We start from the raw sequence: 16561 nt of genomic DNA, 5'->3' as shown, positions 1-16561 counted from the left end.
AATCCATTTTGACACTCCGGGGATGGCTTGCCACGCCTCGGATCGTGTCGCAAGGGGCTGTAATGGTTCGCACAGCTGTATGCTGTCTGGAAGCATTGGAAGAGGAAATTTGCTCTTTTCTTGAAAATGTTTGTTTTTTATTATTTCCGCTATCACAGCGGTTTGCTGTAAGGGCGCTGATACAAAGGGCCCGTGAGTTACAGCTAAATTGTTTACAAACATGTGTCCTTTTACACTCAGAACAGAACGGGGTGTAAAAAGGTTCAAAAGAGGCACTTTGGGGGCTGGTCCGGCTGCTGTGAGACTTGACCCCTCCCTCTTCCTGCTGCTGGGATCAGGAAGACGCTGGCGGCGCCTGGTCCAACACCACTCTTGGCCGAGGTCCCTGGCGCTTAGGGAAGGGGAAACGCTTGGCCGAGCGTGACCGCGGACGGAGCTCCGTCTGAGGAGCTGGTTGCGCAGCTGGGGGCGTGGCTTTTGCAGGCTGCTGAGTCGGCGCCGGCTTGGGGCGACTAGGAGCCGCTGCAGAGCTAGAGCGTTTAGGCAGGAAGTGTCGCATGGCTTGGGACGACTTCTGTGCTGTAGTGAAGCGCTCTGCGAAACCTTCCACAGCTGGACCAAACAGGCCGGTCGGTGAGATGGGGGAGTCAAGGAAAGCGACCTTGTCCGCGTCTTTGATCTCCGTCAAATTGAGCCATAAGTGGCGCTCCAGCACCACCAAACTGGCCATCGATCGCCCGATTGCCTGAGCCGTCATCTTAGTGGCGCGTAACGCCAAGTCCGTAGCGCTGCGGATTTCTCTGAGCGGAGAATCATCCAGGCCCAACTCGTCCAACCCGCGGAGGAGTTTTGCTTGGTACACCTGGAGTACCGCCATTGAGTGAAGCGCTGAAGCTGCCTGTCCAGCAGACGAGTACGCTCGTCCAGCGAGGGTAGAGGTCGTCCTGCAGGGCTTGGACGGGTGTGATGCCCTCGCCTTCCAGCCGATAGCGGTGGGCGGGCAAAGGTGCGCAGCCACAGACTCGTCCAGCGGGGGCAGCTTATCGTAGCCTTTTTCCTCGGCGCCGTCAACCGTAGTGAGGGCTGCAGAAGAGGAAGTATGAAGGCGGGCGGAGTATGGAGCACGCCAGGACTTGGAAATTTCGTCGTGGACTTCGGGGAAGAATGGTGAAGCTTGCTGACAAGGGGCCTGGCGGCGCCCCGGCAGAAACCATTCGTCCAACCGGCTCCTAGAGGGTTCCTCGGGAGGAGACCATTGTAATTCCAGCTCCTCGACAGCTTTAGATAGGATGCGGAACAGTTCGGCATCCATACCGGCGCTGGCGGCACTGGGTTGCGCAGACGGCAAGGGGGCGGGGTCGTGAGAAGAGCCCGACAACTCCTCCGCGTCAGATGCGGCCAATGACATGCTGTCATCCTCGCATTCACTTCCTCCGAAGGAAACCAGATCGCTCGCAGCCGCGGAGGGACGCTGGTCAGGATGAAGGAAAAGAACTGGCGATTCCTCTCCATGGGGTGAAGGCGAGGTACGCGGGGTCTGAGCCGGCGTGAGCTCGCCTGTCACCGCGCTCTGAGCTCTCTTGCCCCGCTGCTTCTTCCTAGCAGGCTCTTGCGAGGAAGGAAGCGAGAGGGCGCGAGGAGCGGCATCGCTCTCTGAAAAGAAAGCTAGCCGCGAGCGGAGGGAAGTGAGACTCATATTCCCACAATGGGAACACTCCGTCTCAGTGAGTGCAGACTCGGCGTGGGCGTGACCCAGACACGAGATGCACTCAGCGTGAGAGTCAGCGGCGTGCAGAGGGGCTCTGCACGAGCGACAATAACGCCGTGGCATTTGAAACAACGCCTGTAGAAATTTGCTCTTTGAAATTTGCTCTTATAGTGTCGCCGGATAGCAGCAGGGAATCAGCTCCGGAGCGTCAATCCGCCGAGCAGTGAAGATCCGCTGCGAGGCTCGTCAACGGCGAAGAAGAGGCTTTCTTGAGCGAAGTCTGCGTAGTCAGTCTCTGCGAAGATATGAAGTCGTCGCTGAAGAAGAAGGATCTGAGTTCCTATGGCGAAATGCTCGCTTATATAGCCAGATGCTCCGCCCCTTTTGGTGCGATCGGGCGCGAATCATCGCCATAGGTTTGTGCATCTCCGCTGCCGAGCCATTGGTTCGTTTCTTTAACACTGCACGAACCAATGGCCGTGCAGTTACACTGTGTTATTGAAATGCTTCAGTCTCAGGAGAAAAGGAGCTTTTCCCATAAGCGTCTTACGACGCAGTACGAGTGAAAGTATCGAAAGGGAACTATACACTTCCTTAAATACAATTGACAATTAAAAATATATATAATTGTGATGTAAATTTATGCACAACAGTATGTCCAGGTTGATGGTCCCAGATCAGCAGTTAACTATACATAAATGGAGGACTAATATTAAAGGAATGTTGTTGCAAAGAAGAAAATTAAACAATATTAGTAAACAGAGTGTTATTAAGCAGAATTTATGTTAAAAGTTTTGTTTTTACGGTGGTCGTCCATGATTTTTTTTTTTTTTTTTACCTTTGTTTTTACCTTTTCATATTTTTAATTAGGCTCAGAGGTGCCATGAGTGCAATCAAATTCATGTTGAAAAGTTATTAAAACTGTTTTAAGACGTTATTAGAACTGTTGTATTAAACCAGTACCTCATTTACAAACTCCCTCAAAAATTATTCAAAGCTGTCACTCATCTTAGTTTGCGATATCACAAAGCTCTTTTATAATCAACGGCGCTCTCTATAACTTACTGCACAATGAATCAGTCTCTTATTTACACTCTCTCTACACTTTGTTTATGAAAGGATTCGCGAGATATGTCTGTGATACATTACTCAACGTTGCAAAAATGCGTAGAAACCTTTGAAGCGCCCCTGAGCGCACACACAATTATGCTGATCGGGTCAGTCGTACATGGTGCTCCTAAATATTTTTTCACAGTCGCACGTAGTAATTTTTAGTCACAAATGCGAGTTAGAAACATTCATAATTTGATGTTGCCGCCAGGTTGCCGTCTCTTCACTGCACTGGTTGTTACCAGGTTACGAAAAAAACAGTGCTCACAACATCCAGTTAGATAAGAGGAACCGAAAAGCAATATGGTGTTCACGACATCACAGAGAAGGTAGCATTAAAGGCTTAAAAACACAAGCTGTTTCTCGATTCTAAGACTGTATTTGCACGGATTTGACAAACAGTCGCAGGCAAATTAAACTTTAGTGACAAGGCAGCACTGGCCCGGACGATCCTGTCTACTGTCCCGAGCGTCTCGCACGCTGGCCCCGGGCCATCGGGCAGTCCTTATTGTCGAGCCCTAAAATGTGACAAATAGAGTGTGTAGAAAAATAAGATGCACTGTCAAGTTAATGCAAAATTAATACAGATATTTTAGCACATCTCAATCAAAATATATAGCTGGAAGTTTTTCTGTTTGCATCATAAATTTTAATGCACCTTATCTGCATTTTGCCACTAAAGATTGCACACATTTTTTAAACAGAGATTGATCTATTCAGTTTTATGGTTGTTCCCATCAGGGAAAACATAGTCATTATGTTTCCAGGTGCATAAAAATGAATGATAATGCATTTTCTTTATAGACATTTCTCCGATATTATACCTCGGTCACCTTTTCTCATAATCAGTCAGTGTTGAATTGACTGGTACAAGTTGTTAAAGTAATTTGTTTTTGTTTTTTTTAGGTTAAAAATAACATTTGTTAAAGGCACTGTGCATGTTTTGGAAGCTACACTCTTATAAGTAAAGGTTCTTAATTGGCATCAATGGTTCTGTGAAGAACCTTGAACATCCATGGAACCTTTCAAATGCAGCTTTATAGTCGAAAAAGGTTCTTTAGATTTTTTAAATGTTCTTCAAAATGGTTCTTTTAGGAACTGTTCACTAAAAGGTTCTTTGGGGGACCAAAAATGGTTCTCCTATAACATTACTGAAACAACAGCCTTTTGAAACCTTTATTTTTAAGAGTGTAGTGACCATTTCTTTTAGGTTCACCACAATTTTTAGCTTCAAATTTAGCTTAGTTCATTTAAGGTTTTGAAACTGGCATGCACAAGACTTAATTATAATAAAATTAGAATCATTTGTAAAACAGTTGAGATGGAGTACAGCATATCACACTGCAGGACACCTCTGCTGCACCGCAGTACAATTTCAAGGTATTAAGCAATTCTGACACATTTCCAACAGCTAGACTCCCATATGCTGCGTACATACAAATAAGTAAAGCTTTGACTTATTTTATGCTTATTAATGCTGCAAATCTCTTCTGTCATGTGGGGATGTCACTCCACAGGACTGAATAAATGAACATTGGAGTACTTCCACGTACAAGCTTAAAAGCTTTTTTTGTTTACTTCCTGTTGGGTATTTAATTAGCAACATTTGTCACGATACCCAAGAGAATGCCCAAAAGGTTTTGGTTATCCTATGCCTTACTCACAGTATAGGGAAAAATCAACTTTTGCATATATTCTGTAAAGAGATAAATTAACAGAGTATGTATTTCTTATGCATACAGCCCTGGCTGAGCGCCTGCTGGATATCCTCAACGATCAGTCAATCACGGAGCCACTGGGTACATGTTTCCTGGCAAAATTGTCATTTACCACCCAGAGTCATAAAGGCTCCCTGCATCTCATTTGAATTGATAAAAATGCTATTATTACCTACGGTACAAGTTTAATTTCAGTTTTACAAATTACTTTGGCAAAGCTAAAACAGTTAACTATGCAAATAATAGCAGTGCTAGACCTTATTATTGCCCTGCCAAAACGTGCTAATGGTCAGTAATATATCAAATTAATTGTTTATGTCCGACAAGGGTGAATGTCTTTTTTCCTGCACTGCCCTGCACTTTTTTTTTTTTTTTGTATTAAAGACAAATACACTTTTAAAAGAGTTATTGTTATTGAAGTTTATTTTAGATATATACATTAAAAAAAAAACAAAAAAAAAAACAGAAATACTGTTAAATGTGACTCTGGACCACAAAACCAGTCATAAGTAGCACAGGTATATTTGTAGCAATAGCCAACAATACATTGTATGGGTCAAAATTATCAAAATATAAAATAATATTTTTCTTTTATGACAAAAATCATTAGGATATTTTGTCAATTTTCTACAGCAAATATATCAAAGCTTAATTTTTGATTAGTAATATGCATTGTTAAGAACATAATTTGGACAACTTTAAAAAAAGATTTTCTCAGTATTTAGATTTTTTACACCCTCAGATTTTCAAATAGTTGTATCTCGGCCAAATATTGTCCTATTCTAGCAACATATTTATTCAGCTTTCAGATGATGTATAACTCTCAATTAAAAAAATAAATCCCTTATGACTGGTTTTGTGGTCCAGGGTCACAAATAATATTACAATTTAAAATAAGTTCATATTCTAATATATTTTAAATATAATTCATTCCTGCGATGGCAAAGCTGAATTTCAGCAGCCATTAGTCCAGTCTTCAGAAATCATTCTAATATGCTGATTTCTTATTATCATCACTTTAAAAACAGTTGTGCTGCTTATTGTTTTGTGAAAGCTGATACTTTGATGATTCTTTGAGAAGAAAGTTTAGAAAAACAGCTTTTATTGAAATAACTAAAATATTTTGTATATACAGTATCTCTCTCTACAGTTACTTTTCATTTAATGCATTCTTTCTGAATAAAAGTAATAATGTGGCTCTTTGATAAGACAAATGTAGACTGCTAATACAGCGAGTGTACAGTATTTTTATCACAATGTATTTAGTTTAGTAGATTCCCTTTAATGTCTTAAAATTGTCCAAGTGTACTGATGACTGCTGATTTGCACAAAATGTCAGCAGATGTTTTCCTTAGCCTTTTTCATATATAGTCTCTTCCCACTCATAACACATTTGTTTCCATGTTTGCCAACGCAGTTTTCCCTCTGTGCCCCCTCAGTCTGCTCACACATGTCCTGCTCAGGGTGCAGTCTCATCAGTCCCATGAACCCAAATCATGGCCGACATGCCTGCGGTTTGGCCTGACAAGACTGATCAGCTGAACTTAGAGTGATTAGACTTGTCTGAGCCATGAGCACTGCTGAAGAGGGCTGACACAGGGAATCTGCTGTGCATGCATTTATGCTTCAGCACACACAGAACAGCAGCCGTTTATAGCACTGCACATCTAGACAATCACCATATTAATGTAAACATGACAACGTGAGGTCATTTTCACTTGACCCTGAATTGGGTGAATAAATATCTGTCATACAGAGAGACGATTAGACTACAAATTAGGGCATGGTGTGAATGTGAAGGGGGTAATGGCAAAGTAAAAGCAAAGTCATGCAACTTCATAGTGGGGTAAAAGCAGTATGTCAAGTTCACAGCAGCTTCACACATCAGTCTAAATGGGCTAAACTGGCGGAAATAGACTAAAACACAGTAAACAAGTCAGTGGTTCAGAAAACACGACTTCCTGCATTTAACTGACCTTGAAATGCTTAAAACACGAAATGATCTGTGAGTCATCTAGTTTGTAGCAACCACTCAGCTCAGTTAAATGAAAGGTGCACCTCTGGGTTTGTGACTATTATCCTAGTTCCTGAATTTACTAAGAATTTTTTAACTAATGAATTAAAGAGAAGATTATATACTTGGTACTATTGTAAATATTCAGTTTGAAGCAATTTAATAAGGTGTAAACTTGACTTTTAATTTTTCTTTATTTATGATATGTACAGTCTATATGATCATAAGTTTACATACCCCTTGCAGAATATGCAAAATGTTAATAATTTAGCAAAATAAGAGGGATGATGAAAAATACATGTTATTGTTTATTTAGTGCTGTTCTGAATGAGATTTTCACATAATGGATGTTTATATATTCTCCACAAGACACATGAACAACTATCAGAAAACAAAACATCCAGGAAATTACACACAGTATTATGATTCAAGGGTATGTAAACTTTTGAACAGGGTCATTTTTATAAATTCAGGTATTATTTTGTCTTGTGGAGTATATATAAACATCTCTTTTTTAAATATCTTATTCAGAAGGACAGTACTAAACAATGAATGTGCATTGTTCTTGATCACTCTTATTTTGTTAAAATTCCATTCACAAGGGGTATGTAAACTTATGAGCACAACTGTATATATAATTTTTTTGTAATGAAAGGTAAATTGTGTTCCATATGCCACTAACCTGAAAATATTTAACTGAACAAAAAGAAAAACAAACAAATGAAGAAAAGGGACCTTTTCATTTCAGAGGTCTACCACACACATTGTTTTGAATACACATTTTATAATAAATTATTCTTAAAAAATATCTGGAATTGTGAATGTTCTAGAAATTAAACAAAATTGAAAATAAGATTCAGTATTAAACCCCCCTCACCAAAAATTACAATGGCAATTGCAGTATTTCTTAAAAAGGTGGTTGCTACAGTGAATGTTAATACAAATAAATAAATAAATAAATAAATAATCAATCATAGGAAGTATATTAGCCACAATTGTCATAGCAAATCAAAATCAAAAAGCAATTTCTCTGTATATAAAAAGCTAGATGGATTACAAAATAATGGAATAAAACACTCGTGTCTCAAGCACATTTTTCAAAGTTAAAGTGTTTCTTCACTTCTTTAACTGACATGGAGTCAGCAAGATGCTGAAAAAAAAGTGAGACTCTCATTTAGCACATTAACGTACAAAAAACGAATTAAAGCTAGACACATCTTTTTTTTAACAGTTATTTACAGTGTTTAAAGCAAGTTCCATAGTAATTTATAATGATTGTACAGTAGTAACAATACACTTAAAAAAATGCTGGGTTATTTGGCAACCCAGTGCTGGGTAAATATTGGACAGAACACATGCTGGGTTATTTTGACCCAGCTGGTTGAGATAAATGTTTTTACCCAATATGCTGGGTTGTTTTATTTAAGTGTGTTCGGTCCAATATTTACCCAGTGCTGGGCTGCCAAATAACCCAGCACTGGTTGTTCTAAACCAGGGGTGGGGAACCTTTTTTCTATCAAGGGCCATTTACACTTTTGCAACATCCTTTAAGGGCCATGCTAATTTATTGTACACACATATCACTAACCCCTGTTATGTCTGTTGTTTCATCGAAGGCCAGTGAGAAAAACTGGATTTTTTTTCCAGTGTCATTCAGTGTTGTTTCAATGTCTTGCGCCATATCGGTAATTCGTTCTATGACCGGTCTTCGAGATAAACTGACACTTTTTTTATCTTACTTTTTCTGGCGCTAGCAGCTCCACAGCGGCAACAAGGCACTCTTTCACGAACTCTCCATCTAAAAGAGGTTTCAGTTTCTTAGCTATTAGTTCGCTCACCACAAAACTTGTATGAATAACATTCTCTCGGGCAGAATGTGGTCTTATGAAAACTGCTTGTTAGGCAACCAAACTCCGCTGAAGAGCGTTAACTTTATCCAGGCACATTTGTCCTTGCCACTCATTCAGTTAAGCGTGCTTCGAGATGTAATGACGCTCGAGATTGGCCTTTTTCATCACTGCAAGCGCATCCCCACAAACTAGGCAGACGGGCTTGCCTTTGACTTCAACGAAAAAATTATAGTTTGTCCATTTTTCTTGAAAAGTGTGACATTCTGCATCTACATTTCTTTTCTTGCCTGTAACCATGATGTTTATCAGTGATGACAACGAACGTTGCGTGAATGTTGCGTTGCGTTTACGCTGACTGTGACCCGGACGCGCAAACCTATTTTATATTATTTTATTACACGGCTCTTTGGAATGCTTGATTCTGATTGGTCAGTTGAGACATTTGCAGGTTCGTTCTTTTCAAATAATCACTGCTCCAAAGTAATAACGCATAGCCGGTACTACTTGTATGTTTAAAATCCCTCCGTGCCAACAAAGATTACCGTTTGGCGCCATCTTGTGACAAACACTGGACAACCACAATTAACAATGGAAAATTTCGACATTAATCTATTTAAATGGTCTTACTAACGTACATAGTTTGAATGTTAGTCACGTGGTACTATATCGTTTCGCGGAAGGATAAAAATGTTAATTTAAAACAAATATGCCAATAAAAGGTTTCAAATTCATATTCATGTCCAGTTTTTTTTTCCTTATGTGGCAAGTAGCCGTGTAATAAGCGGGATAATGTACAGGCAGCCGGTAGTTATCGCAGAAATAAGCCCCTTCAGTATGATACAAGACTGATCACACTGTCGGGGCTTATTTCTGCGATAACTACCGGCTGCCTGTACATTATCCCTTACATATTTGATCTATAATATAATATTTCAGTTTTTCATTATTTTTGTCATTTTTTTTTATGAAAGGAAAAATAATTGCAGTCTAGCTTTTTTTTTTTTTTTCTCTGAGAGAGGAGGGGAATTTATGAATTGAATCGTGGGCCGTATCAAACTGTTTCACAGGCCGTATACGTCCCGGAGGCCGGACGTTCCCCACCCCTGTTCTAAACCCAGCAAATTTTTTTTGAGTTTATTGTTACTACTGTAAAATCATCATACATTACTATGTTACATGCTTTAAACACTAAATAAATGTAATTTTATTGAACATATTAATACATATTAATTTCCAACCTATTTTGAGTTCATTTTAGGCAGGAAATGTAGCAATATTTAAGCAATAGTTGAGTTAAATAAAACACGTAACCCAACCGCTGGGTCAAAACAACCCAATCGCTGGGTTTGTCCATATTTTACCCAGCACTAGGTTGTTTTTAACCCAGCATTACAGTTTAGTTTACAATATTACATACATTTAAACTCATTTACTATCATTTTAGAAAAAATAATAATAATAATAATAATAATAATGTTTAAAGGTAACATTTTAATTCAAATCTATTTAACCGTTCTCTGTACTCAGTTTTCACCAAAATAGTGCTGATTCTTGTGCCAGTGTGTTGCTGAAATCTACCCAGCACTGAAAAAAAAACAACAACCCAGCATATGATCCAACTGACTTAACCCAGCGTTTGGGTAGAAAAAATAACCCAGAATTTTTTAGATTGAGTATTTCGACAGAAAGCCGGTACCATTTTAACTGACATCCTGCAGGGACACATAACAATCACTGTTTGGCACTATTGGATAATACTACAAATTTTTTTTTTCTTATTTGCAGTGATGGTTTATTGTACTTTATGTCTGCTTGCAGGAGAATGTCTCTGTTTCGATGGCTACATGAAGGACCCTGTTCACAAGCATCTATGTATTCGCAATGAATGGGGCCCAAATCAGGGGTGAGTACCGTACCATACCACACAATCAGGCATCTGCCACCTTGAAGTTGGCCGTGCTTCTTATCTGTAGTAAAAATGTCTCCAGTGCCGATAGCCAGCCAGGTGTTGTGCACTGTAGGGAAATTAAATTGGCTTGTTTGAATTAATTAGCTTTTTTGCATGATGCTCTTCCTGTGGAATTGGAAAAGGGATTAGCGTGGTAAAGCTCTGGGTCATTTTAGATTTGCGTGACAGTGATTTACATTTCAGTATACCAATGAGATACATGTATTGTGCATTTTAAATTACATTACACACATAGGAAATTATGTTTTTCACCACTTGCATGCCTCATATCCAAGTACTGCTATTAAAATGATCAAAGAGAAAATAAATAACTATTTTAAAATTCTGCTGAACTTCTTTTACCTCCACAACTATATCTGAACAGAAGGTATCTTTAGGTAAAAATGTGAGTGTGCCTAACTAAACTGCTGCTTCTTAAATCAATAGATAGCCACAAATACAAGAGAATGGCAGAAAACGAGAGAGGGTTTTGCTTCTTGGCCGTCTAGATCTAGACAAAACACTTAAATGTTAGGAGCACAAGTTTCTAATCCCGGAAAGACTTGTATTTAAGATGTTTGAAGTTAATTAGAGCCTCTCTGAGGAGAGTTTCACATGCTCATCTGGGTTTGAGGCTGTCGCTCTGGAGCAGTTTGATTAAGACTTGGAGGTGAGGAAATCCTTGGCATTTTAATTGGGAGGGAGATGGGAGTGATGACGGTTGGTGAGATGGATCCGATAATTAGAAATCAAATTGGAACAATCAGGAAGATTGCCTTAGGGGAGTGGAATAGCGCTGGATGTGCTTGTTCCCTTTTGTGCCATGCTGTGAAGGTGTGAACAGTTTTTAATTGACTCTAACACTTAGTCGGGGAGAAAGAAAGTCCATTGCCAAATGCTTTTTTTAAAGTTTCAAAGTGCCAAGATTTTTCCTAAACTGTTTCCTGCAAATCTTTATATATAGCCACTTGTACCAACTTTTTTATGTCTTAAGGGAATAGTTCACCCAGAAATGAAACTTGAAAAGGTCAGTAATACTGTCATACATGATATGTGTAGAATAAAACTAGTTCATGTGACAGTTTATTCAAGGTTGTCTGAAACCAATGGCCAGGTGCATAAACTGCTTAGGCTAGTCTTAAAAGTTAGTTGTGATAACTTTTTAAAGTCAGTTAAAGTTAAAGGTAGATTGGTCTAATTTGAATCTTAAAAAGTTAGACAGATTGGCAAGTGGGTAACTGCTATTTGGTCATACTAGTTCTTGAGACACCATTTAGGTAACTGGCCTAGTGGAATAACTTACTGTATGTTACAGACTAAAAATATATATGTTATTAAACAAAAAAAATGTTATAACATCTATTTTTATTTTTTCGGTTTATTTATTAATTGATTTAATTTTCACCTACCTGCATGGGCGACATTTGACTCTTGAGTCAGGGGGGGCAAGAAAAAAAAAAAAAAACATTTCAGATGTAAGCATTAAAACAGTGCCCTACCGTATTGCAGCACATCATAGCAGTCAATTAAAGCCCTGCGCTTTTTACACCCCTAGGGCTAGGGCTTCGGGCCAATTTTCACGTCATAGTTCAGACCCGGGCCGGCATCGGGTTTATTTTAGGCTTCTCCTTATTTTTATAATTTAGACATCCATCAATTATGGTGAAGAAAAAAAATGTCGCGCTGGTGGAAAGAAGCGAAACTTCACTTTCGCTTTCACTTTCACTTTCGAGACCGACTCAGACGCCGTTTAGTGTGCTTCAGCGCATCTGAATCCACGTTCAAGCACACACAATAGGCTAAAACTCTCCACAGACAACGGCAAAAATAAATAATCAATGTGTCGAGGAAAGAGTAAGGACATATCTGAATTATTTATTAAAAAACTTGTGTATTCTGAGTCAGTGTCTCAAAGATCCTGACTCGCAATCTTCTCTTTGGACGCGCCTTTAGAGAGAAATTCATCTTTACGGATTACATAAAAGAGTTTTTGTTTTCGATTTGTTTTATTTCGTTAAGTAATAATTTAAAGCTTTCTATAAATATATTCATTATGTCGGTGAGGCATGCATTTTGCTTCATTTTGTTAAGCGCTCCTGTTCAAGAACCAGACGGCAGAAAGCGCATAATTTTTTTCTTTATTTTATAAAAAAAAAACCTGTAACGTTTTTTGATGTATTACTCGTACTTTGTAAGCAAAAATGACGTATAATTTTAAATTGCTTCCACTGAAAAAAATGCAAGTGATCGTGCTGGCGCCTCGATGTCCTGCAAGCTTATCTTCCACTTTCTACACAAAGAATGTGCGCTACTGCCCCCCCTTGCCCCCCTCAATGTCGCCCATGCCTACCTGTGGACTGAAATCTTAGTATGCTATTGTTTTCTTAAACTATTTTTAATTGTATATCAACAATTAATTTCATTTTATTTGGGTTTTTATTTTATTTTATTTTATTTTATTTTATTTTATTTCTCCCTAAGCAATGAATTCTCAGAATGCTATTGTTTTTATATATAATCACTGTTTAATTGTATAACAGTACCAAAAATATATATTTCAAATTTATACAGTATTTTTATTTGTTTGTTTATTTATTTGCTTGTTTGCCTTGCTATTTTTAATTGTATATCAATACCAAAATTATATATTTAACAAACTATATAGTAACTTTTATTTAATTTAATTTTTCAGTTTATTTATTTTATTTATTTACACCTTCCTTTGTAATTAATTATTAGTATGCTATTGTTTTCTCAAACTGTTTTTAATTTTACAACAATACCAAAATTATATATTTAACAAAATATAAAGTAATTTTTTTTTCCAGTGTATTATTTACTTATTTCACTTCACCTTCCTGTAAAAATATATAGTAATTTTGATTTAGTTCAATTTAATTTAATTAAATAAAATGCAGTTTGTTTATTTATTTATTTTCTCCTTCCTGTGTAATTAATTTTTAGTATGATATTGTTTTCTTATCATACAATTTTTTAAATTGTATATCAATACTAAATTGATATATTTAACAAAATATAGAGTAATTTCTTATTTAATTTTTTATTTTTTCAGTGTGTTATTTTTATTTTATTTTTTCACCTTTCTGTGTAATGAATTTTTAGTATGCAATTTTTTAATTGTATATCAATACCAAAACTATATATTTAACAAAATATGTGACCCTGAACCACAAAACCAGTCTTAAGTAGCGCAGTAGCCAAAAATACCTTGTATGGGACAAAATCATTATGGCAAAAATCATTAGGATATTAAGCAAAGATGAAGCTATTTTGTAAATATATCAAAACGTAATTTTTGATTAATAATATGTATTGTTAAGAACCAAATATTGTCCTATTCTAAACCAAACATTAATGGAAAGCTTATTTATTCAACCTTTTTTTTATTTTATTTTATTTTATTTTGCTCGTTTCTGTCTAATGGATTCTCAGGACACTCCTGCTTTCGGTTCTCTTATGAATTGCGAATACTTCAGGACAAATGTTTAAGCAGCGGTAGGTGATCTGTGGTGTGAAGTGGTCTAACCAGGCTGTGACTGCTCTTTTGCTGTGAGTAACAGCTTACTTAGAGAGGCATCAGCTCCTTGTCTTTTCCTTTATACTGCAGCGACAGCCCCTGTCCCCACAGCTGCCTCTCTGCATTAATCTCCATCAGCTCACATAGAGCTTTAGATAAACACACACTTGAAGTCACGCTCACGTCTAAACGCCACTGACTGACGGAGATGCTGCTGTGTCGGGTCACAGTTTTTACAAACAACATCTGCTCAAGGAATCTCTGTGATGTTCATATTAGTACATAATTGGCTTGATGTGAGTTCATAAAGGAACTCCCTTTAAGATGGTTATGTTTTCATCACAAAGTCATGCAATTTTAAAGGTCACGTGACTTTGGTGAAGACCGGAGCTGTTTAACAATGAATGAAGAGTCTATGGTGTGACATACAGGTTTTTAAGCATGAATTATTTGTTTTGCCCTTTCTGTTTTGCAGCCCATGGCCCTACACAATTTTCCAACGTGGCTTTGACTTGGTGATGGGGGAGCAGCCGTCTGATCGCATTTTTAGGTAAGAAAGATGATCACTTTTTTGTGCTTTTAAGCTTGGGACCCAGTTCAAAATGAGGACTGAAAATGTTACAGATATTGGGAAGATCTGCAGTTGGTGCCATGAACAAAGTATACATAACCTGTATGTTAAAAGTAATTCCAAAAAAAAAAAAAAAGAAAAAGATAATTTGGCAGTTGTTTTAATATTTGTGTATAATTCAGTATGTTATTAGGTGTATCTAAAATGTCCAAATACTTTCTCAGGCTACTTTAGAAAGAGACAAGTATTCATTCTATTTTATATGACTGCAGAAAATATTTAATCTTTTTGTGTAATGAATTCTTAGTATCCTATAGTTTTTTTTTTTTTTTTTTTTTGGTACTATTTTTTAATTCTATATAAATACCAAAATTATACATTTAACAAAATAAATAGTAATTTTTCTTTTCTTTTCTTTTCTTTTCTTTTCTTTTCTTTTCTTTTCACCTTTTTACCTTGTAATGAATTCTTAGTATCCTATTGTTTTTAACTATTTTTTTAATTTTATATCAATACCAAAATTATATAGTTAACTAAATATATATTATCATTTTTATTCATTTAATTTAATTTAAATACTTTTTCAGGCTACTTTAGAAAGTGACACATATTCCCTATAATAAATAATATATTTTATATGCAGACTGCAGAAAATATTTTATTGTATTTTTTATTTATTTATTTACACCTTCCTGTGTAATGAATTTTTAGTATCCTATTGTTTTTCAACACCAAAATTATATATTTATTTTATTATATTTTACTTATATTTTATTATATTTTATTTACTATATTTTATTATTTAGTGTTTTTTTTCAACATCCTGTGTAATGAATTCTTATTATCCAATAGTTTGTTTTTACCTTTAGCTGTTTTTAATTGTATATGAATACCAAAATTAGATATTTAAGAAAATATATTTAATATCGTGTAATTTTTTAATTTAATTTGAATTTTCATTGTATTTATTATTCATTGTATTTATTTATTTATTCATTCCTGTGTAATGAATTCTTATTATCCAGTTGTTTTTTAAACTTGTTTTAATTGTATATGAATGCCAAAATTATATATTTAAGAAAATATATTTTATTATATTTAGGAAATTATATATACATTATCTCATTTTATTTTATTTTATTTTATTTATTTTCACCTTCCTAAAATGAATTCTCAGGACAATATTGCTTTCTATATGTAATAACTGTTTTATTTATTATTATTATTATTATTATTATTATTTTTTAATAAACACCCAAATACTTTTAAGGCTACTTTAGAAAGCGACATGTATTTATTCTATTTTATATCACTGCACAAAATAGGCTTTGAAAAAAAAAAGGTGCTGACAAGTATGTAATAGGTTTCTGTTGCGACAGAGTCACTTGTGAAATACAGTACACTTATTTTGTAATTTTAGCTAAGCTGACACGTCTTTATTCAGCTTCAGAGAACTCCTTTCACAGTTCAAATAAAAACTTGAAAATAGAAAATGCTGTAATTACTTTTAACACAGGGCCAGTGAATACCTTCCCAATGAATAAAAAATTCATCCATGTACAAAGGCGGGGATTTAGACGATGTTTACCTCTGGCTATAACTGGAGACTCAACACTAATCAGAACATTGCTGTATGCACTGGAGATGTTTCAATCTGTGAGGTGTATGTTTTTGGAATATTTAGCAATGCTAATCCAATTGTAGCAACATATGGTTACCTTCAGTTGCCATGCATAATCTTCATGCTCTGAATTATTCATAGATCTCATCCATGACATTCTGAAGTCCTTTGATTGTTCAACCCTAATTCGTTTGCACAAATCACAAGCTATTTATTTACAAATCTTATGAATCAGTTTTCTTTCTCATTTGAAAACAACACGGGAGGGCATTTTGTAATTGAAATCTGCATTATACCCCCAAAAGGTGTAAAATCTCATATCCCTTGGCTTTGGGCCACTAAACAAATATATTTCATCGGAACAATTAAATGTTTTATTTCCAAACAAACCTGCGCAGACGTAAATGTTTGAGACGACTCGAATGAAAGATTTATTTTCAATTTCACACAGCATTTCCTCATACATCATTGATTTGTGCCATG

At 36.5% G+C, this 16561-nt stretch overlaps 1 protein-coding gene across 1 annotated transcript in view; it reads left to right on the top strand.

The window, feature by feature from the left end:
* The window catches only part of astn1 (astrotactin 1), a 344209-nt gene that overhangs the window by 123241 nt on the left and 204407 nt on the right, over positions 1–16561 (top strand). The window contains exons 8-9 of the mRNA XM_073849391.1: positions 10219–10303; positions 14362–14436. Coding sequence (XP_073705492.1) covers positions 10219–10303; positions 14362–14436 — 160 coding nt within the window. The remainder of the gene's footprint in view (positions 1–10218; positions 10304–14361; positions 14437–16561) is intronic.

Source organism: Garra rufa, chromosome 10 (assembly GCF_049309525.1).
Source record: "Garra rufa chromosome 10, GarRuf1.0, whole genome shotgun sequence".
Classification (NCBI taxonomy): domain Eukaryota; kingdom Metazoa; phylum Chordata; class Actinopteri; order Cypriniformes; family Cyprinidae; genus Garra; species Garra rufa.
Note: the sequence above shows the minus strand (reverse complement) of the source record. Positions and strands in the feature narration are given on the sequence as shown.